General features: G+C 45.6%; 1 protein-coding gene across 3 annotated transcripts in view; it reads right to left on the bottom strand.

Annotated features, from left to right (window-relative positions):
- Rho-5 (rhomboid-5) overlaps nucleotides 1–26,848 on the bottom strand; it is a 56,261-nt gene that overhangs the window by 26,811 nt on the left and 2,602 nt on the right. For 2 of the 3 annotated variants that reach the window (XM_077670840.1, XM_077670842.1), the window contains exons 2-6: nucleotides 13,988–14,419; nucleotides 9,346–9,466; nucleotides 5,287–5,463; nucleotides 3,328–3,468; nucleotides 1,531–1,800 (exon numbers count right to left, since the gene is read on the bottom strand). In XM_077670840.1, the coding sequence (XP_077526966.1) occupies nucleotides 1,531–1,800; nucleotides 3,328–3,468; nucleotides 5,287–5,463; nucleotides 9,346–9,466; nucleotides 13,988–14,361 (1,083 nt within the window). In that variant the 5' untranslated portion in view covers nucleotides 14,362–14,419. Of the gene's footprint in view, nucleotides 1–1,530; nucleotides 1,801–3,327; nucleotides 3,469–5,286; nucleotides 5,464–9,345; nucleotides 9,467–13,987; nucleotides 14,420–19,385; nucleotides 19,449–26,848 lie in introns of those variants that run through there. The other variant, XM_077670841.1, reaches the window with a different exon arrangement.

The raw sequence follows: 26,848 nt of genomic DNA, 5'->3' as shown, positions 1-26,848 counted from the left end.
CACTGTAAGATACGGTACCGCACTATAAACAAAACGTGCAAATCTAATCACATAGCAACCTACCTCTCAAGTTATTCTTTGTTTGTCATCACTCAAACGCACCGCACTTAAACAGAGGCACGGTCTTTATTTCATCATTTTTTCTTTTTCCCATCAGCCGCTGCTGCAGGGTCTTACAAAGCGTGTGGGGATCGCGACTTTGACGCGAACCCCTTTCTGGCTAGATTCCCATCGCGGCCGGCGCACAACGCGCCTCGCTTACGCGACGGGAACCATACGGGAGGGCGCCAGCGACCGGATGGTTTGTTGTCGCCCCTGGTGTAGGCGTTGACCCTTTTCCTCTCTGCCTTACCCGAGAACCAGTTCTTCCTCGATACTAGCGCCACCGTAAGGCGAAGTCTGGTGGGACGTAGCATGACGAGGGGACGGGTCTTGTCTTGGGGATCCGGTAGCGCGCGGACGTTTCGGCGCGCTGGTCCTGAGCTGGGGGAACGCGCCACAAAGGACGCGTCCGGACGAGCTGGGAGACTGCACCGGCGCTCGCACGAGCAGCGCTCCGCTGCTCCGGTATGCACTCGGTGAGTCGAACCATCTCGATCTCTAGCGTTGTTTAATGCCTCGCTCCCAATGTTACCGTTATGGCCTACGATTAGTCTGTATGCAGTATATTTGATTTGCACATTGCAATAAATGCTGCCATTGATGTTTTGCCCTCGCCGCCTCCTGCCTCTGTCTGTCTCCGCAAATAACGGACCCGTCCGCAGCCGGCGCTCGCAAGGCATGTTTGCTGAGCGCGGATGGCTGCGGGGTGGGAAATCACTAGTGTGTGAAAGGTAGAATCCCACAAGCGCAAGTGCAGTCTTACAAACGGTGAGCGCCACTTTAACTTTCTTTTTGTTCATGTTCTGAAGGAGCACAGCTGCGTTTCTTGGCGTTGTGGGGCCCCTTATTTCCCTGCGCCTCGCCTGCCCATGTTTTGGCGAGTTGGGGGCCACCACTTCGGACAGCCGGCGCGTCATGTGAGTTGTGACCTCTTCGTGACCCCATGCGGCACGCCGAATCGGCTTGCTGCGTTATATCCAGTGCCACACTATCAGTGGTTACGTTATAAATGGTCCACACTGTACTAACCGCCAACTCAGAGGAACAACTCCTGGCGGGAGTGGACAGCATTGCAGAGGACACAGCAAGCGGAATGCCGCCAAAAAAGTCCCGTCTCGATGAGGAAAGAGTGATGCGCAAATGAGGATAAGGACAAAGAACAAGATAAAACACAAGTGCTCTGTACCCTACTGAAATGCACATGTCATGGACTGCTAATTTGCTGGTACCCTAACACTCTGAAGACTGAGTACTTGCAGTATGTGCATGCCTCAAGGAAAAAAAAAGTGCTTCCCCTTTCAAAGGAATTGGTAACGACACAGAATATGTCGGTTAAAAGCAATCAGGTCAGAATCAGGATAGATGTCTACCTGGCTTGGACCCATGCAAGCATCGTGACCATTCTATGACGAAGCATCTGCCACGAACCTTGTCGCCGATACGGTTCATGCCAACGGAGAGCCGCCCATCGGTGACATCCTCGTGGACTGACAGGGGCCTCTTCCACCGGGTGGATTCCTTGCGCTGGCCGTACACCGCGGCGGTCTGCACCGCCGGGTGGACGGTCGGCGGCACCTCCATGGGTGTCCGAGGCGTCGGCCAGACCGGCGCGGCCGCCGCGGCCGCCACGGAAGGCGTAGCACTCGGCGTCTTGTCGAAGAACACGTCGTCCACCAGTTCATCCGACACCGCGGGCAGCTATGATGACAGGAAGGGCAAAAAAAAAAAAAGTGAATTGCAGCAACAATCGGCTCGGGGAGCCAACAAAACAATAGTACCTGTTGGCTGCACTCGTTAGGCCTAACCTCCCTTAAACCATGTTTAATGCCTGACACCACCACACTAGCTGCTTGTGTAACTACTCCTTCTGCAGGTAATTCAGTAAAACATTGTTATAAGAAGATGGAGAAGCAGGCAGTGGAGTGCAGCGCTGGTTCCCAGCCTCCGACAATGAAGAAGCGGTGAGTGTAGGCAAGCGTAGGCAATGCAGGCTCTTTCTTGGTCGCCTTGTACTTAACGTAAATCCATTGTTCACATCTTCTATGGTTCATGTCCCCTCAGTCCTGCCACCATGTAACAATACTGAATGTGTTTTCGTTTTACTAGAGTAATAATCTAAGTTTAATGCTATTAAGTGAACATGTAACCCTACTGTATGAGCGACGCAGCCACCACACAGGCCATACGGAAACAAACCAAAACCTGCCGCAGCAGTGATTGCAGAAGTTAGGCTGTATCCCTCTCTTCCCCCTGCATGGAGAAGCATGCTTTGGGACCAACAAAAAAAAAAAAAAAAAAACAGACGTTTTGGTTCTAAACACTTTTTTTACATGGCAGACAATAAAAGACATGAATGCTGAACAATTTACGTAACAAATCTACAAACAAAGGAGTTATAGTGCTTCCAACGTGGCTAATAAGTTAGACTGCGTGACGTCAACACCTGAGGAAATGTTGGCTCAACATAGTGGCCACAGCTTTGCAGAACAAAAAGGCACACGATCAAATAGTGGTTCTCATCGGGTTACTAATCTTTCTGGTTTCCCCCAATGTGATCAATAGTGCAGACAATCGTGCGACGACTGGTGTCGACCCACAGCCATTTTTCAAAGCTGTGGCAACAATGACGTCCAGCTTTACCACGACAGCTGCAGTAGCACCATAATCATCATCACTGTAGCAGGTCATGTGACTTCACGAAGCGGTATTCCGTTCCGCTTACAAGGACAAGCCCGGCACATCCGATGCGCTGCAAAATGGGCCCTGCCCCGCCCCTAAACCGAACTAAAAGACACCAAACAACTTTTATTTACGAAACAACCATGCAGAATTTAGCTAATAGAACACTTTACAATGAAAAAAAAATCAAAAAGTCTTCGAAAAAAGATATCGGCACTACTGGGGCTCGAACCCAAGGCATTCATTCCAAAACCCACGATTCTACCCCTAGGCTACCGAAGCAGGAAAGTGGCGCTCTTTTAGCAGTTGCACAAAAGAATAGAATGAGTGTTCCACGCAAAGCAGTAGATGGCGCTGGGCGCACACACAAAATTCCGGGCTTGTACCCGCAACGGAATGGTAATCTTGCTACCGGAGGCACCACTTGGCCAATCGCGCTAAGCGGAATTCTCCACACCAACCTACGACACTTAAGCAAACGCAGCGAAGGCCTCCCAGCCGAGACTGCCGCCATAAAGTGAAACACAGACAGAGAAACAAGCAGACCTGGGACAGGCTGGCATGGGCGAACTGGGAGTCCTCAGGCAGGGTCTCAGGGACGTTGACGTCCTCGGTCGAAGGCATGAAGCTGCGCCGAGAGCCCCGCCTGGTCAGCTGCGCCCCACCCGACATCCGCTTGCGCACCTCCTGCAGGGGGGAGGCATGGACGATGGGTCAGCCCAAAAGATCGCGGAAGACAAAGCGGAAATGATAGTGGTAGGTAGTGGAAATGATGGTTGCATTCAACAGGTGGCCAGGTCCTTGGGACATTTTCGTTACTTCTGCTATAACCCACTCAGTTGACATTTTTGTATTTTGACCAGCTAAGAACAAATATGCACTCAGTTTTGCCCAAGCAGCATAAGCTGAAAGTTACATAATACATTAGGCCATGCTGTTCTGCCCGGAACTTTGATTGGTCATACCCCAAATACTGGCTTGCTTTATGTTCATTTGAGTTCTATGAGGATCGGAGCTTTATAATTATAGGTTTCTCGCGAAAAAAAAAAAAAATACGACTGAGCAAAATTGTGTGTCATCAAGCTCAAACGTTTTGGTTAAACAAGGTACAAAATATTCTATACTTGTGCCAACAAATGTCACATTACCGCAGCTTTATTCCACTATCCAATCTGTAGGTTTCTGAATGCAGCAAAAAAAGATGCTGCGGACAAAAACAGCTGGTCCCATGGAAAATAAAACTGTCATGAGAAAACGAGGAAAGAATCCTTGACAAACATGCAAAAGACGGTCGTTTAGAGAACTTCGGCGGCGGCGGTAAATACTCACAATACAACTAATATGTTGCAGGTGCCTTCTTTAAAAGCTGGTGATTATAAATAAATGGCATACATAAAATTGATTTTCTTTGCTGATCTTTTTTACTCTGAAGACAGGGTCTACCCCTAAAAGCCGTGGACATTCAGAGTAGCACTTTATAAATAGCCCTCATTAACCTACGCACTACTGTTAACCTGGAAACTTCAGAGTTTCGACATGGTTTATTTTCACTCACTAATAATAATGATAAAAAAAGATGAGCATTGATCTTGGCCTAAACTGCTTCTACCATCGTTTGATCACAGAACCACACACGCCACTGACCCAGAAGAGTTCACGGCAGACAGGCAGATGCAGAAGGCAGCAAATGGTGGCTGAGTATTTTGAAACTTTACTTCAAGACGAACATGAATCACTCTTTAATTTAGTAACTCATGCACAGTGTGTACTTTTGATGAAAGCTCAGCTCACAGCCATTTTTCCAAGCATCTTGCAATGCAAAGTCAGGGGGAAAAAAAAACATGCCCAACATTTCTTTGCATTTTAATCCCCTTTTCCACGCTCTTTTCCGCACAAAGCAGAAGCAAGTGAAATAAATCGACAACAGCTGACACTTTTCCTTTAGAACACTAACTTATCTTCTACAGCTGAGTTCCAGTGGTTCCAGAAGAGAGCGGAGTGGCTCAGGGAGCAAACGCGTGTTAAGGACATATGAGTAGAAATTAAGAAGAAGAAGAAATGGACGTGGGCAGGGCATGTAATGCGAAGACAAGATAACCACTGGTCATTAAGGGTAGCAGAGTGTATCACTAGAGAAGGCAAGCATGGCGGGGGGCGGCAGAAAGTTATATGGGCAGATGAGATCAAGAAGTTTGCAGGGATAAATTGGTCATAGTTATCACGGACCGGGACAATTGGAGATTAATGGAAGAGGCCTTTGACCTGCAGTGGGCGTAGATAGGCTGATGGCGATGAAGTAAAAGACCACCGCACAGCGTTTCCTTCCTAGCTACCTCACTGAACACCACATCTTCAAGCAAATGACTGCCACGTTACAGCTCCTCGTGCTGCAAACCTCGGCCTCCTCTATGCCGACACCATAGCACGCACTTTGTGAGAAGCTCCTTGAAGCAAAGACAAAAAATAAATAAATAAATAAATAAATAAATTCCTCTGCCCGCTCACCGTGGTGAGGAAGGCCAGGCCGTCCCAGGTCATCTTGTAGACCGGGTCGCGGTGGAAGGGCTCGGCCGTGGTCTCCCTGGCAGAGACAGTCCGCCTGACGACCGCGTCCTGGGTGTCGTCCGCTCGCAGAGGCTGCAGGTGCGACAGGTGCCAGTCCTTGGACCGCATGTACTGCTCCTGGAGGGGCAGAGGTACGTGTTACACCACGGTGTAGTCGCAGCCAAGGGCAGAGTTAATGTACCTAACTGTGGAGTAAATGCAGAGTAACTGCGGAGTAAAGGCACATTCCCACTGGCGATGCGCCTCGTCGCGCGACTAAAAGCGACGTCGCAAAGCGACGAGCCGGCCGTCGCTTTTCGGAGTTTTGCGACGGCGGAGCCGATCGGTCTCGGTCCGAATTCCCTCGTCGCGCGACGGCCCCGCAAAACCGGTAAGCCAATCATGGCCGCGGAGTAGGCTGACGTAGCCGGAAACGAAACGTTTCTTTACATCCGGTATGCAAACGCTGCGGGCGGGCGAGGACGAGCCGCCACCGCCGCTGGCTCGCTCGGCTGGCTCGGCCAGGCGGCCAGGCGCTTGGCCCGCTATCGCTGTACCCGCCGGGTCGGGCCGGCAAGCAACTTCCCGTGTGCATCGGTTCTTTGGTCAGTGGCTTCAGCGTGCGCGTGTACTAATCAACGAATAGCGTGGAACTCATCAGTGTGGAGAAGCGTGTATGGATTGTAAATGGAGCTAGGTGGACAGCGAGACGGTAGGTTGACTTGCAGCCTCTTCGTCTATCGGCGACTGGTAAACACGCGTAGAGTTCGGAGGCGTCAGAACGTTGCGCATGTGAAAAGAAGCGACATTTGTGGGCCGTGATGCGGGTGTTGTGGCGTGAAAGCAAGCGTGTGCATTTCTTCGTGCAATAATATGTTGAAAAGAGCCTTTGTGAGTTTGTTATTTTCTGCTCCTCCCGCAACCCGCAAATGCTTTCGGCATTGCTCCAGGTTAGTAGCATGTGTTTTAGTTTGATTTCTACCTGCTTTTGTCGCGTATTCTTTGACTTCGAATGGTTGACGCACCAACGAGGTCGTATGTACAAGTCGGGAAGCAGCTGCGCTGAACGCAGTCGCATCATCGCTCATCGCAAGTGCGAACACCACCTCAACGCCTCATCGCGCGACGCGCGCCGTCGCGCGACGAGACAAATCGCCAGTGGGAATGTGCCTTAAATGTGGAGTAAATAAAATAAGAGCGGATTAAGTGATGTGAGGGCCCTACGAGCGTCTCTTCGCGTAGAGAACACCCCACTGACAAGTCCGATTCCGTTTTCAAATTTTTAGGAATCATGAACGAATCTACATTTGTTCAGCCTGGTGATAGTTGAATATTATGGTAGGGGAACAAGACACTGCACCAGCACTATGAGGAAAGAAGTAAAGAAAGCGCCGCCATATGAACGTCTTTCCTTTTGGCATTGGTGTAGTTTTTGCAATATCTTTACAAAATGTCGAACCAAGCATTCAAACACTACCATTCACAGTGCAACTCTGGGGGGGGGGAGGCGATACGGAAATATCGGCTTGCTGTGGCCTTAACAGCAGCGTGACACAGGAGGGCCTAAAGGTCAGCCCATAAGGATATTGCCACAAATGCTGAATCCAGGATTCAACTCGGCTAATTTTTTAGGCCAGACAATCAGACCAACAGCGGATCTATTCTAATGAAACTAAAAAAAAAAGGCTTTCCTGTTGTTGACACCCCAAAGACACGTCAGATTTTATGTTAGCTATACTGCACCATAAACCGAACTTCACGGAAAGCTGTTTCAACAGAGATAACACCTGTCTGCTAACAGCAAAAGCAGGCTCTGGAGTTCTTACTTGGTGGACTGTGTGCATCCAGGCACGATGAATACGAGTTTTAGGCGGTTGAAACGGGGATTTGAAACCAGTATACAGAAACATCTCTGCAGTTAGACTGATCTAAAAAGAGTCCTGTCTACAATCTGCCTGTTTAGAATCCGCCAACGGCCTGTGCATAGAATGGAATCCACATGGCTCAGAGCATAGGCATGTTTTTTCCAAACTTCCTCATAGCAGAAGGCCTGGCACACAGAAATATGGCACACAGCTGGTTGGCAATATTGGGGGAAAAAAAACAGCTGTGCTAGCTCCTGAGAAAAAGTTACGCATACCTATATGAATAAAAAGTCTGGAATGCTGCGCGATAAACAGCACAAAAAGCTAAGCACGCTAAAGCTTCAGATAACGTGGCCTACATATGGCAAAAAGAAAATGACGAAGTCTGCATAATTCACCTCAAATTTCGTAGAAACACAATAGAATGCATCTCATAAATTAACACAGGCAGGTCCATCTAAATCGAGAATTCGGTAAGGTGGATATTTGCCCACAAATCACAGCATTTTCTGGAGGTTACACCTGCTGAAGTTTGTCTACGGAACTTTTTCTACAAAAAGGTGTCACTAAACTGCAGAATACGATTCAAGGGAAAGGTGTTACCTTTACGTGTATACGACCTGAAATATACACTACAAAGTGCGGTAGTAGCTTTTTAACAGGCAAGCTTGCGTTAAAAATATGGCATAAAACAGCACAGTGAGCCAGTTTCAAATCTGAACCCAACTGCAAAACAGAAATCCCATAAAACCGTAGAATAAAAATCCTGTTAATTCCAGATGACTCAATTACATGCGACAGGCAAGCAGCGAATATCAAGAAACAAACGTTTGCTCGTTGTCCGGTTTTTGCATTCATTGGAGCTCGACTAGAGTGAATATTCACAAGGTGAAGGCATTAAAAACAAAATGGAGAATTTCATGTGTTAATACCCTTGCACTATGGGGCAAATCATAGCAGAGAGCTATGGGAGAGCAAATTACTACAGCAGCTGTGATCACTCGAGTACAAATTGGCCTATCACCGCAAATGCGCAAAAGGAGAGTGGAAACCCCATTAAAGTAGACTGAATGAGGGAGCGGAAAAAGAAAACAAAAACTATAAAAGCATGAACAGTGTAATTAAAACTGAACACAAATTTATGGTAGTTATATCAAGTGGGTTGGCTAGTTGGTTAGTCATGGGAGTGACCACAACTTGGCACCTCACTAAACAACTAGAAAGCAAACTTAGGTCAGCTCAACAGGCCATGGATTGACTAATGTTAGGCATAACACTCTCAGAGACAAAAAAAAAAGCTACCCGGATCAGAGAACAAGCTAGAGTTGACGATATCACAGTTCAAATAACGAAAAAAAAAAAAAAAAAAAGGACTTGGGCTGGCCATGAAGTGAGACGAACCGAGAACCGGTGGAAAATTAGGGTAACCGAGTGGATACCAAGAGATGGGGGTCTAGAAAAAGGGGAAGAACATTATTCCGATGGAGGGATGAAATAAGAGAATTCGGGGGTGAACTGTGGACTCGAGCAGTGCAGGACAGGAGCGGTTGGAAGTCAATGGGAGAGGACTTCGTCCTGCAGTGGGCATGAGTAGGCTGATGATGATCATGATGATGATGATACCAAGTGGGTAGCTAATATAACTGATCAGAAGTAAAAAATATAATAAGGGGGCAGAGGTTGCTTTGCCAGTTGGATGCACAAATCTAACACAATTGCAACAGAAATAGCAGCCACACTTTAAGTGCCCATATCCTTACCACTGTGGCCAGATAAGTTAGGAAACAAGGCTAAACGATAATTCGCCCCAAATTTTGATTAATTCACTTTTATTGACACCCACAGCGAGGTAACATTACCGTGTCACAAAAGACTTCTCTGGGAAGAATAAACACCCAGTCTTTGGAATGGGTGAATCAAGTGCAAAGGTGCTCAGCCGACAGTGAACGAATGTGCGAACCTTCACGAGATAACAGCACATGCTCATGCCACTCAAGGCACTCCTCCTCTAGCATTTAATGGCATGTTTTACGCTATAGTTTGTGCACTTTTGTCACGTTTCATAGCTGCGACTTAACAAAAGCTCTCCCCCAATACCAACACGACTATGAAGCAACGCATTTACGGAGCACCCCCAAGTGCACCAACTACCCACCTTGATTTCGCCGTAGCGTTTGCTCAGCAGCCGCTTCCGTCGTAGCGTCCATCGTTGGCAACTCTCCGGTGCAGACTCCTCGTCGAGGCCGAAGAACGACGCCGTGTTCTTCCTCACGTACCTGCGAAAGTGGAGACCAAGGACACAAAGTTGAAATGGCTGACACGTAGGGGTGTTAAACTAGTGGAACGCCCTGATGAAATGGAATACAGTGTAGACCGCTTATAACGTATGTCGCGGGAGCCGCAAAAATCCGCACTATAAGCGGTACCGCACTATAACCAAAACACGCGAGAATTCAACCACATCGCCACCTATCGCTCAAGTCAACCTATATTTATCATCACTCAAACGCACAGCGCTTAAAAACGAAGGCACGGTCTATATTTCGTATTATTTTTAACATCAGCCGCTGCTGCAGGGCAAAAGCGCAGTCTCAAAACGGCGAGTGCGGCTTTAACTTCCGTTGTGTTTGTTTTGAAAGACCATGGCTGCGTTTTTAGCGTCTATGAACAAATGCCGCAAGACGTGATAAGAACGCCAGCGGGATTTTTTTTTTACCCCGCCTTGTGTTCACGATGCCGAAGGCGGCTGCTTATCAGCGCAACGTACTGGTGGTGGAAATCTTCGGCTTCGCGCGGCTCGAATGTTCGGAAAGGGAAAGAGCGGTGGCTTATCTGCAACAACGTTCTAAAGCGTGAACCGAGTGGTAGATTTGGTATCGCGAAAACGTGCAGTGCTCGCCAGCGCGGATACAACTGGCGTGGTGTGGGCGGCGCGGTAAGAGGCGGCAACATGGCGTCGGCACTGGCCGTGAAGCGGTGCAGGCAGTTCCAGTTCTAACCGCTCGCTGAAATGCCGCACGGGGCGCAAGCGAAGATGCTCATGCAAGAAAAGAGCTAATAATGTGGGCGAAAAGTGGAATATAAACTGCCATCCACGCTGCTTGTGAAAGCGCTCATCAAAAAATACCGCGGTGGTAAACCTAAACATCTCTGGCGCGGCTAGCCGGCTCGGAGCGCTTCGAATCTCCCGACGCGTCTCCCCATTGGTGCAAGTCGTCAGGCTCCTCCCACTGCCACGCGAAGAAGCCACCGCGAGCGCGGAATCGTCGATACGAGCACGAAAAAAAAAAAAAACGCCCGACGCTGATGTGCATGATTCGTGCGCGAAAACGGGCCATGCGGTTCACGATTAATAAAATCAACTTGCCGCGCGCGGATCTTGTCTGCCGCTATCTTCCGAGGTGCATCAAGCAAGGTCAGTTGTGGTTATCAGTCAGGTACGCGCGAACTATAGGGTGCCTTTTTTTTGTTTTTTTTTTTTTGGGGGGGGGGGAGGGGGTGTCCACGTTAGAGGAGGGCAAGGGGTGCACGCTGCGTCAGATGGCCGATTTCATCCTTTCTTTTTTCTTTTGCTACCCTAAAACGATGCCTCAGCTGCGCCGGTCGATCAGCAGACCCGCCGAAAAACCGCACTATAAACGGTATTGTGCTTCGGCCAACCGCATCTTAAGCGGTATGCTTATGCATTGAGTTCTATGGGAGGCAAACCGGTGGTCGCAAAAACCCGCGTTATAGCCGGTCCCGCACTATAAGCGGTTACGTTATAAATGGTCTACACTGTATGACCATCCCATAAAAAATAAAACTGGATTCAAATACCGAATCAAACGTTGAATGTTTCACTCTTACATTATTGTATTTTTCAAGACACGCAACATTGTTTACATGCGTGGGTATTCTCAGGTCGCAACAAACATGAACGAGAAAACGGAAATACCACGCGCATTCGCTTCTCCATTTTTGAAATTAGTGATACCGGCATGACTTATTGTCAGACGCTGAGCTTTTAGACAACAGGGTGTCCAACAGTCATCTGCAGCATGTTTAGCAGTTGACGAAAGCCTGAATATTCATAGTACACACCATTATAGTATTAACCATGTGGCGCTACCCGTATTATAAACTGTTGTCATCGTCTGTTTGTATGTGTTACTCTGAGTCTTTTAGAGTTCGATTGCTTTTATGGCTGTATGTTTTGTTGAAAGGATCAACCAAATGTATACCTTTTCAGACATGAAGCTGTGTGAGTTTGCTTTTAGTGATGTCAGAGTGTATTAATGCCAGTAATATGCACACCATGATCACTGAAACCGCTCTGTTATTATACATTGTGCGCTGTATTGCTATGCATTTAGTACTGACTATCACATTCTGTGACGCATTTTATACACTTCAATGTACTTTTTTTTTGCCCACCTGCTATGATCTCTCACGAGATTGGCAGTATCTCTAAATAAAAAAAATAAAATACAAATTATTCAGTCCAAGTCAAAGCTGAATACCTGATTTATTAAATTCCCTAATTTGATATGAATTAAACAAAAAGAACCGGTTGATTCACATTCAAAGTTTAAAGTATTCACACACGCCAATTAAATAAGGCCTGCGCGCTGCACTTACGCTGGAAGTAACAAAAGTATGGCCAGCTGACATCTTTGACATGAAAGAACTAGGAGTGCAAACCGGTTAAGCACGGCCGAAACCCTGACCAACCTCCCGTAAATTCCAGATGTACACACTTTTTTTCCGGGTGTGGGAACGAAATAGTTTTTTGCTCCAGTTTCTGTTTCGTTCCAGAAACAAAAGTTTCATCCCCGTTCAGCTCCGGAGCAAAAAAAATATTGGTTCGTAACAGTTCATACTGGTTCGTGTTTGGGTAAAAGAAATATCGAGATTCATAAAAATTTGTTAATAGACATTGAGAATAATGAAATTATGTTAAAAAACAGTAAGTGATGCTTCCTAGTTTTTTGTAAAAATGTCCCTCAACTGCCCACGCAAGAGTCCGAGGGCACCTAAGCACTCCTTGTCATATATCTCTGGTTGATTGATTGATTGATTGATTGTGCGGTTTAATGCGCCGACGCAACACAGGCGGTGAGGTGCGCCGTAGTGGAGGGCTCCGGATTAATTTTGACCGCCTGGGGATCTTTATCGTGCGCCGAAATCTCGTACACACGGGCGTTTTTGCTTTTCGCCTCCATCAGAAAAGCGGCCGCCGCGGCCGGGAATCGAACCCGCGACCTCGTGCTCGGCAGCGCAACGCCTTAGCCACTGAGCCACCGCGGCGGGTCTTGTCACATATCTCTGGACGGCACAGCTGCAAATGCCGCTCGACGATTCCATTCTGGGCCCCAACCTGACACCCAGGTTTGACAGAGACATTGTCGTTGATGAAAAATCTTGTCGTTGATGAAATTTTCTCGATGGCCATTTTTTTTTTCCCTCATTATATAGCTTACTTTAGTAGAGTTTGCATTAAAAGTGGTGTCAGTGTTATTCTCACGAGGCAATCTTTTGAATGAACCAAAGTTGCATTTTGTCTTCCAGGCTTTTTAGCTCTCCCCACGGGACACTAAAACTCCGGCACACCTTTTCTCTGTGTTTTGTCTAGAGCAGATTGTATGGGAGGAGGTAGTAACGGATCAACATCAGTACCTTCAGCCACCCACGTACACATCCTGACAAAGAGATTACAGCAAGAAAATTGGTGAATATTCACGGTGCACGTCCGCATTCCAAGCATCTATTTCTAAAACCTATTAAAGATAGGAACGCCCTGCCCAACACTGTTCTTTCCACCCCTTATGAAACGTTTTCCGCTGCGCTTTGGCAGCACTTGGGTACCAGCGCAACAGCTTGTAGCTCATTCTACTACGTTTGCCGCTGTTCTCTGCTGTTTTTCGCTGCAAATTGTGTATGCTGCCATAATCACACCAAACATTGTAATCACGCTAAACACCCATCAGGCAGCATGCCTGCCAAAGGAGAAACGGCACCAGCGAGACAAAGAATGGCGATTTTATGCCAGCAAACAGACAGCAATCTCACACTTCGCTGCATAGCAGTTGAAATGAATCCTGAGATACATTAACTTCCTGCTCAAACCAAAATTCAAAACGAATTTTTTTCGGTTTTTTTGCTTCTGAACAAAATAGTAAATAACGCTCTGTTTTTGTTTTCGTTCCGACCAAAAATTTCGTTGTTTTCGTTTTTCAGTTCCAGTTTTTATTCCGTTCCAACCCCCTGCTTCTTTGACCTAAACGGTATGGCTAAAGGCCCGTTCACACTTGCGACGAAGCGACGCGATTTCTGTCGCCGCGACAAAAATTGGTCCAAACCAAACGACAAAAATGATCACCACGTGACAAAGCGACAGAACTCCCGGCGCTTTCGCTCGCTTTCGTCGCAAGTGTGAATGGGCCTTCAGGAGAACAATTCCTTCGCTTAAAGACAGACTGCATCTCGATAGCCACGTAAAGTGTTCCTATCAACTCCTTTCCACCTGGTCTGTCCCCGCATTTCATCATCACCACCAGCCTATCTATGCCCACTGCGGGGCAAAGGCCTCTCCCCTTATTCTCCAAATATCCCGGTCGTGTGCTAACTGCGACCAATCTATCCCCGCAAACTTCTTGATCTCATCTGCCCACCTAACTTTCTGCCACACTTACTTTCTCTAGGGATCCACGGTTATCTTGCCTTCTCATTACATGCCCTGCCCACACCCATTTCTTCTTTTTAATTTCTACGCAACTCATTTCACAACAGTGTGTGAGGTGCAAAGCCAGACTCACCTCTTAATGGTTTCGCTCCTCGACAGCTTGGGCCTCCGTCGGACCTCCACACTGTCGTCGTCTGCCGCCGCCGCCGCCTGGGCGACGGCAGACGACACCGACGACGCAACAGACGACGTCTGCGAGCCGTACTGCTGCTGCTGGGAAGTGGTAGCAGGCGGCGGGTACGTGTGGTGGTGGTGGTGCTGCTGCTGCTGCATGGTCGCCTGTTGCGGCTGCTTCCTCGGCTGTGTCGGAATCGGCGGGAGGGTGCGGGGGGCAGGCACGGGGGCAGGCGCCCCCTCGAAGAGCGGGTTCTCGATGAGGTCTAGCGTCGGCGGTCGGCCCCCTAGAACGAGACGGCCCCTGCGGAGGCCCCGCGGGGGGCACTCCATGTCAAGGGGACCGCACTAGTCGCCGCGCCGTCAATGGTGACCCCGGATTCCTGGCCGCCTGTCACGGGGGGAAAGGAGAGGAGGAAACGGGCGGAATGAGTCGAGGCGACGCTAGGCCTAAAAATTCGTCAACATAAATGTACAGTCATTGCCAGTTTTCTAGGCCATGCCAAAAGGAAGAGGCCACAAAGGATTCAACACAAGTTCTTTCCTGTCAAGCGAACAGGAGGGATAATAAGTTGAGGTGGTGCTAGGCCTAAAAACACGTCCACGCACATGGACAGTCTTTGTAAACAGTATCTAGGCCATGCATTAAGTGAGGAAGTCAAACTGTTCAACAAAAAAGCTTCTTCGTCGAATGAGACTACTAAAATGTTTAATGCCAAAAAGCTGGAGAAAGCACTCCCCTTTTTTACAAGTAGTTAAGTCACGCTTAAAGTTGCAGCTTTCGCTTTGAATGACTTTGGCCTAAGAACTTTTGACACAGACTTACGTATGCCATGATGCATCACCGCCATCATCATGACCTGCCCGTAACTAATTTGCTAAAATCACCAGATTCAGCCGAGACACGTCCCAGTTTCACGGTTTTGGTCCCAGTGTGACCTACACACTTGCTTAGGGACGGTGCTCGGCCACACTTTTGCTGTGCTAAACCGCTTGCGCCTGAAAGTGACCGCAGCAAAGCGTGCAAAACGTAAGCAACGCAACAAAACACCCCCAGAGGAAGCTGCACAACGGCGCTTGGCTCCGCACACTATAACAGACACTTGTTACACATTTCCTGCAACCATCTGCATAGTTGGTGCGTGTTAAAAGGATACCAAAGGCGGAATAACCTTTTGTGCTTAACAAATAATCACCCATCTCAAACCTATCACAACTTTAGTTCAACGGCCAACGAAGTCTCTTTCGCTGAAAAATAAATAGCTAGGTCTGGTATTTCTCTCTCCCGTTTCAATCCCTTGTTTGTGCGTGTGCCATGCACGAAGCACCCAAAACGAGCCGAGGCCCCATTCTTGATATTACTCCATGGTCCCCATCTTCCCAAGTGCCTGCTCACCTTCACTTTCACTTACATCTCGAAGATTTGAAACCAATTAGAAAATGTCTTCAATGGAAAATCGTTAAATACCTCATCGTGTTGAAAAAACCGCTGCTGTCATTGTCTGGCAGATAAAAAAAATGGCCACATGGCCACAGCCGTAAGAAAGTAAGAAGCACATTCGATTACGTAAATCAATCAGTTTCAAAAGAAAATTGGATACAATGAAAGTTAATAGGACATTCAAACCCACGTTTCCAAAGAGCTAAGTGTGTTAGAACCACAACACTAAAATCAGTAAATTGCCTGCTGTGGAAAAAGGATGCCAAGTGCACCCCATGCTGACGTCATATCGCGTGACAGGTGTGACTGATGGCACGGGACACACTGGTCTTAGAATCTCATGGGTTTGTTGAGTTTTTTTAGCAGATTTCAAATATCCAATTAGCTTTGGTGTAAGGTCGTCAGTTTAATAGATAATTAAACATCTTCCTTGATTGTTTTTGAGAACAATAGAAAAGAAAACAATTGAACAGGAATATATTAACAAGGCATGTAGTACCAACTAGAAGTTGTGGAGAATGCAATGTTGGAAGCACTTTTTTTTTATTGCGATCAAATGCAAGATTAAATCAATTCTAACTTCTAGGCTTAAACTACTCCTGCCAAACAATTATAAATAATGCTGATTAAACAATTACTAAAAGATAAAATGTGAAATCTGCTTCCCTTACTGCAAGGTTTCAACATTCAGCTTCACACTGCAAAAGAAATGATCTTTCTGGCTGCACTGCATGCTGGGATGTACCCCTCGAAAACTTCATATCACTGCGACACCGCTTGTGGCAAACCAGTGGGGACACACGAAAAAATTGTTATTTTTTCGTCAAAATCGGGCCTGTACAGCTTTTATAAATACTTGGTACTGTCCAGGTACCGGCTCTCCAGAGGAAAAACTGTGTGAACCGTGTGGGATATGAGGGGTTCCTTGGGGACCTTGCCAGCACTCTGGAGTAGGCCACCACGCTAGCTCCCGGCGTATCAACCACGCGGGCTCCCATGCCTACGGCAGCCCAGCGAGGTTCCCCGATACGAGAACACAGTAGACAGTAGTGCCGACTGGTTCCAGCGCACAAGTCTCTCCCGAAGCGCGCGCCGGCTCGGGATCACGGTTCTCCACGATTCCCACAACGAGGTGCCAAAAAATGCTTTTTTGGGTCATTTCTCCCTCCCAAAGACCCATGTGCTTCTTTAAAAGACAGTGAACTGACTCCCGCTTTGTAATATGCTTGTAGCGTGGGTATAACAGATCCTACACCACATACTTCAGCACCCTCTCCAAACGCTTTCACATTCCCAAGTGTATCCGAATTTTTTCAGACCATCGTGGAGCGGCAGTGCCTAGACAAAGCAATCGTCAAGCCAATGCCACCCCTGGTGAAGCTTTCCTGGGAGGTACTGCCACTTGGGAGCAGGTGTTTCTATTGAAAATACACATACAATTAGCCAGCAAGCAAGGTCGAGGGTCGTCCCATCCTGAGTCACTATCGGTTTTGTTACTGGATGTCGTGTGTATACGTGCTAGCGATAAGTAGGTACGGTAGGCTCTCGCATTCACAAGCATACACCTTTTGGCTGTACTTGTATGCAAAGCTATACATTTCAACAAAACCGAAACTGAAACAAGGCTTACCAAGCCCGTGCTGAGGCATCCTATTTTATGTTTGCTAGCTGAGCTTTGCGTCTTTTCAAAAGCACGTGATCGGCAGAAGTTAACGCATATATTTGTTCTACCTTTCCATGTCCCTCTTGCCTCAGCATTTGTTTCAGAAAATGCTTAGGCAAGCTGTGCCGATCCCGTTTCACACCATTCGCAATTCGTGATGTTACAAGTGCACTACGAGAAAATGTATGAGGCGCTGATACCAGCTCTTATGGTTTTGGCATTTTCTGCCTTGGTAAGCAACTACTGCTGCTGCAAGTGGCACAACTGTGTTCACGACACTCTTAGTCTACCAGTATAGGCCAAGGTGTCCTTTTGATCTGCTGTCTAAAGATGCAAGGAATGCAGTGCATTTGACGGGTAGAAAGTGATGCTGATGCTTAAAAGCTGAAACTATAATTTTATGTGCTCAAGCACTTCACTAAGGCTCTAAGGGGCAGCGATAGATTAATGCACACCAACTGCCAAGCTTAAGGTGGTGCGAATCAGACTTTTCAGTGGACAGCACAGCATACAGGCATTTTGAAACCTTCAGAAAGTGCAACATCGAAAACGTAACACAAACAGAACCACAAGAGGAGTGCTTAGCAACAGAACAGAAGCGCTCGTCCTGTGGTTCTGTTTGTGTCACGTCTTCGGTTTTGCACTTTTTGAAGCTTACGACCAACTAGCCCAACTCACCATCTGATACAGGCGTTACCCGTACATATTCGGGGGAAAAAAAAAACTACGAGTTTGTTTAACGGGATGCACAGTATAATCGATAATGCAAGGAACAAATAAAGAAAATTCTATGGGGCATAATATTAGCCAGAACGCTCATGCATTTTATGGCCAAATTTACCGCCACATATTCCTCGAGAAATGGTGAGGTTCATTGCTTCACATACTAGCTATATTTATTATCTGGCTCCAAATTTCAGCAACAAGCACGCACCTTAAAACAAGCAGTTAAAAAGTTGATTAGACTCTCGTTAATAGTAACAATAGCCAGTAAGAACAAAAACAGGACAACGACAACTGCGTGCTTCAAAGGCAATTTAATAAAGTTTTCATAGTGTACGGCGAACTACAAAAATTTATAAGCCCTTATTTTCGCGCTACTTATTGACACCATCCTGTCGGATAACCTTACAAAAACTTTTAAAGTATTGTGTAATTTTTGCCATTCCCATCTGTAGGCTGAAGAAGAGTGAGGCACAGTCTTGATAGAAACAAAATACAGACATGCTCGCATACAGGACATTTGATAAACAGGAATCTGTAAACAGAAGAGAGCCAAAGCTTTTTCCCCACCATGCACTTTTTTTCTTAAACTTTTTACTTGTTTCTTTTTTATGGAGCAGCTATCGTTGCGTTCTAAAGTAGTTTACCTCCGTCCCCACTTCGGCAAATGAAATGAAATCTCTGAGCATGGTACTGACTCTAAAGGCCCATTCACACTTGCGACGAAAGCGACGGGAATACCGTCCCCTTGTCGCGCGATGATCGTTTTTGTCGAATGGTCGGGACCAATTTTTGTCGCCACGCGACAAAGCGACAGAATTCCTGTCGCTTTCGTCGCAAGTGTGGACAGGCCTCAATCCATGCTCATGGCGAATTCCAAAATTTTGCTTCTCCCTTTATCATATGTGACCAAGATTCGTTCAAATGAACTGCACAAGAAAACAGGATTGATTAGTCATAAATGCCGGGTGCAAAAAATTTTAACACATGAAAAGAGAAACTTGCAACTAAACAGCCAAATGGTTGCACGGAACGGCTAGCCTCACAATAACGTAAGTTCACAACTTGCCAACCAAGCAGGGCAAAGCACCCTTACACCTTGGAACTTCGAATACCACTACTTTTGCACGTTTGCTAGTACTAATTTGCACCTGCTCTTTCACCACGCTTTCGACAATGTTTTGCAATAAACACTATCATTCGTTTGCCTTCTTTCACTCGCAAAAAGGAAAGAAATTGCTACGATATGTACAGAACCACACGTGATGTAATCGAACGCTAGCACAAGCTGCTCACTTTTTTTTTCTTAATTTCTGCGTTACTTTGCAGTTTCTTCATCAAGACTAGTTTGACTTTGTGAACGGCGTAAGGCTAAAATTCGTCCATATTTTTCAACCAAGCTTTATTTCTGACTGATTAAACCATTGCCTGTTGGCTATGCCCACAATTAGAGACACACACTGTCAGTTAAAACAAAAGAAGGAACATAAGAATAGCATGCTAAACGAATTATGAAAAATTCCGTCCTACCGAAAACAGCCAGTGTTCCGTCACGTAGCATGCTCAGCGACCGAGACGATATGGTTTCAGCAGCACATTTCACAGTACTTGGTTGCCCTTCACTTATCAGTTACTGCTATCGCTTTCAAGTGCTGTCACGAAACACACTGACTGATACAGCGGTATCAATACATCTCGCAGGGATAGCACGGCTAGCTTCGCTAGAACTCCACCTAAGCGGCCAGCTGAAACACTGAAGCATAAAATGGAAAAGCACATGCACACTTAAAGCGACACCCAAAATAAGCCTGCTAATCTCGAGTACGTCTACATTGTGCAGTTTTTCAGTGCATGTAACATTTCTATTTTAACAGTGCAAGTCTGGAGCCTTAGCTAATGCGTAAAGCTTTTAACAAGAAAGAAGCTCGTGTCGCAGCTTCTGTATAAACTGACGTCCCAGTTTTTGAAGCCCCCTCAATTTCAGAAATGTTAATGTACGTCTATCCCTCAGCTAGTGCTAACTTTTTGTTGGTTCACGCCCACTTTGAGCCGATTAAACATGCTAAGCTTTCCAGTGAGCTCTGACACCACCATCACCAAGATGGTGAGAGAGAGAATTTTTCAATTTAATTTTCAGGCAGAAAAAATATGTGCAAAGTCAGGACTATGCATTCTGGAATTTAATCTAACAGTGCAGTTACACAGTGTTCTATATTTCTAGTATTGTATCTTTCCCAATGGAATAGTGAGATTCTACCATTTTATTTAATCATAAATGCACAACGACGGAGGGCATAGTGAATAACGCTGTTTAAGCACACATGCCTGGGCATTCGGTATAAATGCGAGGCACGAAACATCTCGAATAAACGGTAGAAAGCCCTTGTCGCCTTTCTTGTGGCTACTGTACTTGCGTTAATAACTATGTGTACTTGCGTTAATAACTATGTGTTCAGCCCATAACCAACGTGTCAGGCAACAAGTTCTTTTAAGGTGTCTGTCCTGTCTCTTCGCTTTGCAGATTTATTTCTGTATGCTTTTGATGTCTTTTCACTCAGTGAGAGTTTTTGGCCAAGCCACTAGTGGCTCTTAACATTTCACATGGCATAACATATTAGCTATGCTAATTGGCACTTCTGTACTGATTGTACAGAAATCAGTGCAGAAATTGTACGGAAAGTGTACGGAAAAGCACCGGAAAGAAAAGGCGAGGAAAGGTCACAATGAGCTACACTGAGCTAACGCCAATGGCATCCCCCCCCCCCTCCCCTTCCAAAATATTTAGTTTGCATAATTATCAATCGAAGAAAAAAAACAAGGGTGATGCAAATTTTGTTCCAGACAAACCGAAGAAAAAGATACACCGGACATTTATAAAAATGAATTCTCAGGCAGAGAGCCCAACTCCAGTTATTCGACATAAGGCAGTTACCATGCACCAATTGTGTAACTAATCGTAACAGCTAACCAAGCTCTGCTAGTAACGAGTGATGTTCATTCGAGGGTCAATATGCAGGCACAACAACCTATCAAGGCACAAAAAGACAATTAGCAGCAATACTGTGGCTCGCTTAGGCATTCTATACAAGGGATAATCTAGCTGTTTAACCCACAGCTCAAGAGTACACAAACAAGCACAGAGTCCTAGTTTACTAGTAATTCTCAGAAAAAAGAAAAAAAAAACATTCACTTTTCACGACTGCTGCAAAAACTGCTGCAATGACATCTCAACCGTTTGCCATATGGGTCGAGGCTATCTCAGTCATCAAAATCTCGATTTACACCTGTTCTGTTGCTTTCACCACCTTTTGTTTCTCTTTTTTTTATCCAACACAAGAGTTCATAAGTGCGAAAAAGGCTCGTAATTTATCAAATAATTCCAACTGGCAGACTTGCCTGTGGCTGTACAATAATCATTGCCAATGCCACCACAGTGGTATCCCCAAAAATTTAAATTTTAACACACTTTTCCCCGAGCACGTAAATCAGCTGAAAAGAACACTCACTACACATTCCTAAATTTCAACTTTATGAAGTAATCAGGCATCGTTTATGACTCCCACTGTCTGTGTAAACGGACCATGACGACAAAATACAACTTCGCTCAATTTGAAAGAACGAGTCTTCGATAGCTCACAGGCTCCATTATAGCTGCGATGGACATGTTTTAACCAAATAAATGCAAGAATTACTGAAAAACTTAAATTTCACACAACAGGAATGTAATATCGGCAGGAGTGACGTAATATGGGACATGCACAAAAACATAGTTATCAGAGTATTATTAACTGCACGTTAGCATTCAAGTGATATGATTAAACAAAACTACAGCCCCCCCCCCAATAACAATCACCCACTCATGAAACTGAGTGGTGGCTTAAACCAGCGGCTGCAAATCACACAAACGAGATTCTGTAATGACACAGAGAAATCACCGGAATGTGGCTGCGGAGTCACCACTGGTTCAAACGTCTTCCTCAATAGCTCCAATATTTGCGGAAAGTAAAGCATCGTTATCAGAACAAAGCAGTATTTTTTAACGAATCAAACCTGTATTTTGTCCTCATGGCCCTTTTAAAACAATGCAGTGGCACTAAATTCAAAGTTCTCAACTGTGCTATCGGTGAACGATACATTTATGACGTGTCTACTTCGTAAAATTGCACCCGTAGCAATCAAAATGCTTCCGTTTCTTTTACCCTGTAAAAAACACAGGACACAGTGCTTTGTCAGGGCAAAAAGTTGTCGCAAACCCCCCATAATGGCGCTGTTTCAGCCAGAACGAGAATTCTGGTCAGCTTTTTCTTTTGTGCAGTGTCAATTTACGCATGCTGCTCAAGCATGGCAAGGCGACATGCTCGTGTAAACAAACAGAAAGCTAGCAGATCCTAGACATCTAGAAGTGATGACCACACATGAAGATCTGTGTCCCTCTTCTATTATGACCCTTTTGTCATGAAGGCCCGTGCTCTAGACACAGAGTTAGCCTTTCAAGGTGTTTACAATGAAACCTCTCCTGAAGCATAACCTCATTTGCCAGAAACTAAATCCCAAAGGCCACAAATAACCACGCTTTTACATATTTGGCACCCATGGTAAGAACTTCATTATAGTAGCCAGTGAAAGGGCCAGCACAGACCGATTGCGGTCACAAAGATGCCTTTTTTTGTGTGTGCCGCACCGACAGTCTAGAAAGAAGCAACGCTGCATTCAGCAAAAACACCATAAATTCTAATGCACAAAATGAAATGTCAGCAATATGGGTTCCCAGGCCAAACGACGAAAAAACCTGATCAAGGATTACGAACACGGTTGTTATACGGCTTAATAAAGCGTGTTAGGCTGGGTAAAGTTTTCCTACACAGCGCAGCAGGGCACAGAAGATACAAACTAAATAAAATAGATATTAATGGCAAATTCTACGGATACCTACAGAATTTCTCGCCGCAGGAAAGAAAAGCAACCATGTCAGAAAAAAAGCAGGATATGTACAAGCAAGGTATGCTCCTATAAAAAAAAAAAATTGCACCGCTAAATACGACGACATTTCTCGAAGCCTTCTGTCGAAAGATGAATGGTTTCTGCATTAATCTGGAAGGGTTCCTAGCAAAGTGCCTCTGTAGCCAATGGCAATCTGCATTGCAGTCAGCTCCCCAACCTCCGTTCCTCCCCACTGGTGTAAAAAGTGCTCAAAGATTTAGTAAAGCATGTTATAGCAACACAATATTGACAGACGGACATTTTGGACTAGTTTTTTAGACTTCTGAGCCAGAGCCAATGATGGTTTTTATACACGAACATCAATGAAAAACTTGTGTCTAGATAATGGTCAATCCACTTTTAAAAGCATGGCCCCAACTCACAATGTATTTTGTAAGTGCATGCCTCTGTGAAAATCCAAAAAGAGAAGGCAAAGAGAAATGAACAAAAGGAAGTGAAAGGCACTTGTCAAGTCAGCAAACCCTCTCCCCACCCCTTCTCCTATCCTCCTCTCTCACAATCTACTGGTGTGTGGTGTATGAGTAAATACCTAGTGAAATTTTTTTGCTACATACATTGTCGTTCCCAATTTTTTCTCAGTGTACCGTCTGGCACAGGGATTTAAATTAAGAGCTCAAGTGATGGTTGATGCCCTCACGCCCAGTTTTAACAACGTCCAGTGGAGAAATATCGTTTCAAAAAAAGCTGAAAGCATCTTCATTCTTTTCAGTCACTACACTGCTTCAAAAATGTTAAGCCAGTTTATCTATACAGATTCTCTCCAATTTTTCTAACTTCAGCGACCGGTACATCTAGCAAAGCTTTGTGCCAGTTGGCACCAAACATATTCATTACCATACAACCTGTCTCTGCATCCAGAACGAACATTAAATGAAATCCCACACAAGCAAGCGTAACACCGCACTTTCTAAGATTTGTCATTTGTGATTCAATCCACTAAAGCTACATCTAGGCTTGTCTACAAATCTATGCTCAATTCTATGTACACAGCGGTGGAACAGAGTACAGGGGTTTGGGAGCAGTCCTGGGAGCAGACAGAAGTGCCTTTTGTAGCAGGCTTGGAGCAGCCAGAAGGGCCTTTTGGAGGAGGTTTGTAGCAGACAGAAATGCCATTCAGAGCAGACGTAATAACACCATTTCACAGCATTATGGTGCCTCCCTAATCTCCCTACAGGCCTATGTGCAAGAAGTCCCTTGCCAATTACGTTCAATGTATCACTATATCATGCGTTCTGCCATGCACTAGAACCTACTACTGTGAACCAAAAATGCCGTTCTTGTGCTACATCTGGAGGCTTACAAAATGCGGGGTAATCTACCCAGCCAGCGCACCGCGTCATTACTGTTCAAAGGCCAAACCTCACGCGCACAGTCGAAAGAGATCAGATAACAGGCCTTGCTCCGTGTCCGGTAAACGGCAGTGTTTGTGCGAACTGACGGCAGCATTCCAAAAAACAAAATGTTCGCTTGAATTTTTTCTGCCGAACAGTGGTGTCAGCACATGCGAAGCTGAACATGGCCTTGCTCGGGCCATCACAGGGTTGCGAGTGTAGACTAACTTACATTGTAGAATACGTAACCAGAGCGTATTAGAAGACGTGATTCACGTTGGACCATCCTTCACTACGCAAAGCAAACCCCAAAGATCGCAGGCAAAAATGAATAATTACCTCACAACGAAAGCAAACCGAATTAACAAGGGAGGGCAAGGTGTCCAAGACCCTGTTGGTTCAATACATGCAGCTACGGAAGAAAGTTGCAGGCAGCCAAAGCTAGGATCACCAAAAAGAGGCGAATAAATTGATGTTCGCCTCCAATAAACTACAATTTTTCATCCGAATATTATTTTACCTGTATGCTACGAGTCAGAAAAACATTTTACTCTCGGCCATTTTTCATTGACTGTGGCGCAGCGGCCGACACCGGGAAACAAAGCCGTACAAACGCAACACAAAGAAATGCTAAGGAAAGTCGAAGATGGCGCGTTGTGCCAGCAGCCAAAGCAAACTACCGCAGCTGCTATAGCCTCGATGAAACCGAAAACACGATGTTTCAGCCAAATTTTCGGGCGCTGGGCATCATGGCGGTCGAATATCGCGGCCCTATTGAGGCACTGAGGCGCAGGACGGCGCTGATAAACGAGTTTGGCGCAACAGGGTTGGTTCGGTAAACAAGTTTGGCGCTCAATGGTGCAAACAGGTAAACAAGTTTGGCGCTAAATGGTGCAAATGGCGCAGCTGTTCCACCCCTGAATTATTGTACAGGTGCCGTCATGAGTATTTGGAACACGGTCTCTTAAATTCACAAAAATTTCTTCTTGCAGAAACTGCTTGGCTGAACTGAATTGGTGAGCATTTAAAAGAGTCGTGCCCAATAAATTAAGCTTCCTGTAAACCAGAAATGGCTGTCATGAAGCCAGTGAGACAAATGTTTTGTGATATTCACAAATCCTTGTTCCAATTACTTATGACGGCACCTGTACTCATGCCACAAAGACTACAAATCTGCACACACTTTTGTCCCTACACGAGCTGCAGAAATGCAGCTAAAGCAAATACAAAAATAGGAGGGAGAAGGGGGAACACCGTAAGTAGCAAATATGGCACTACATACAGAAACAAAACGTTCTGACATGTTTCACAAACTTAGTGCTTGCTGGAAATGATTGTCCTGTGTGGTACGAACTGTTCTGCTAACTTATAAGCTCTAGCCTGTTTCATGCTGTATTTTGCCTTTAAAATTCAAATGTAATCACCTAAAAATAAATGCACATAGAGGGTACCAGAAAAAAAAGGACACACAAGGTTTTTTTTTTTCCTATTCACGTCCTGAATCTCATTTCTGCTTGCAGTACTGCCACCTCAAAGGTAAAAAAAAAAAAGAAAATGTAGAAACCAGAAACCTCCACTTGTTCCACGCATTTTTACCCTTGTCTATCCCGCAGACACAAAAACGCCACGTCATTTTTACAAGTCATCCAGAGCACTGGTATGAGAAAAAGCAATCATTTTCAGTGTAAGCCTTACCAGTCTGAAAATGCAGGTTTAGGTAAAGTACACCCGCACATCAAAGTGGTTCTTATCAAACAAACGATACACCGAAGCAGAATGTAGCGGAGCGCTTTAGATTAATTCAAACCACCAGTGGTTGTTGTTCAGCTCTGAAATAACTTGGATCCCCTCGGGTTGTTTAGCTATAGATTAATTTTGACTTCCTGGCAGTCATTCAGCTCCATATTAATTCAAACTATGTGACATTTCCCAGGAATATTTCAGTCCGAATGACCTGGGGTTGTTTATCTCTGAATTTAATTCCGATTTAATTAGTTCAGGCCAAACCACCTGACCTTGTTCAGCTCTAAATTAAAATTAACTACAGGGGGTTGCTTGGCTCAGGATTAATTTCTACTTGGTCCCGTTAAGCTCCCTATTAATTCAAGCTATGAGGTTTCTCAGCTCTGGGTTAATTCAGTCCGAACTGCCTGGGGAGGTTGTTTAGCTCTGGATTAATTCTGTGTAGCTCTGGAATGACTGAATATCCAGTGTTTTTCAGCTCCGGATTAGTTCAAAGTAGCTTAGGTTTCCCAGCTGAAGACTAATTCAGGCCTCCTGAGATCAATTTCTTTTTGCATTGTGTAAACGGTAGTTTGTGTATATCACCACGACATGCTAGTGAGACATTTTGAAGCTGACCTCGAAAGAGTCGATTGAACCTTTGGTTAAAAATTTTTTGCCTAATGTGAACGATTTATTAGTGGACAAGCTTTTGCTATTTATGAAACAAAAGAGGGCCACACAATGTGCTTTTTTCTCCGAAACTCAGCTGACCTGCCAGACAAACACGACGACAGTACCATACCAAACTTAAAAAGAAGGGCATTGCTGCAATCATAGAGTTAATACTACTGACTGCAATTATAGCTGCAATTATAGATGTGGCACAAAGATGTTCGCGGACATATGCATGACACGGACTAATAACTCATCGCTCTG

The sequence above is a fragment of the Haemaphysalis longicornis genome, unplaced genomic scaffold, assembly GCF_048455015.1.
Source record: "Haemaphysalis longicornis isolate Haplotype H1 unplaced genomic scaffold, Haemaphysalis longicornis Haplotype H1 scaffold_5, whole genome shotgun sequence".
NCBI lineage: Eukaryota > Metazoa > Arthropoda > Arachnida > Ixodida > Ixodidae > Haemaphysalis > Haemaphysalis longicornis.
This window is presented reverse-complemented; position numbering and strand designations above follow the sequence as displayed.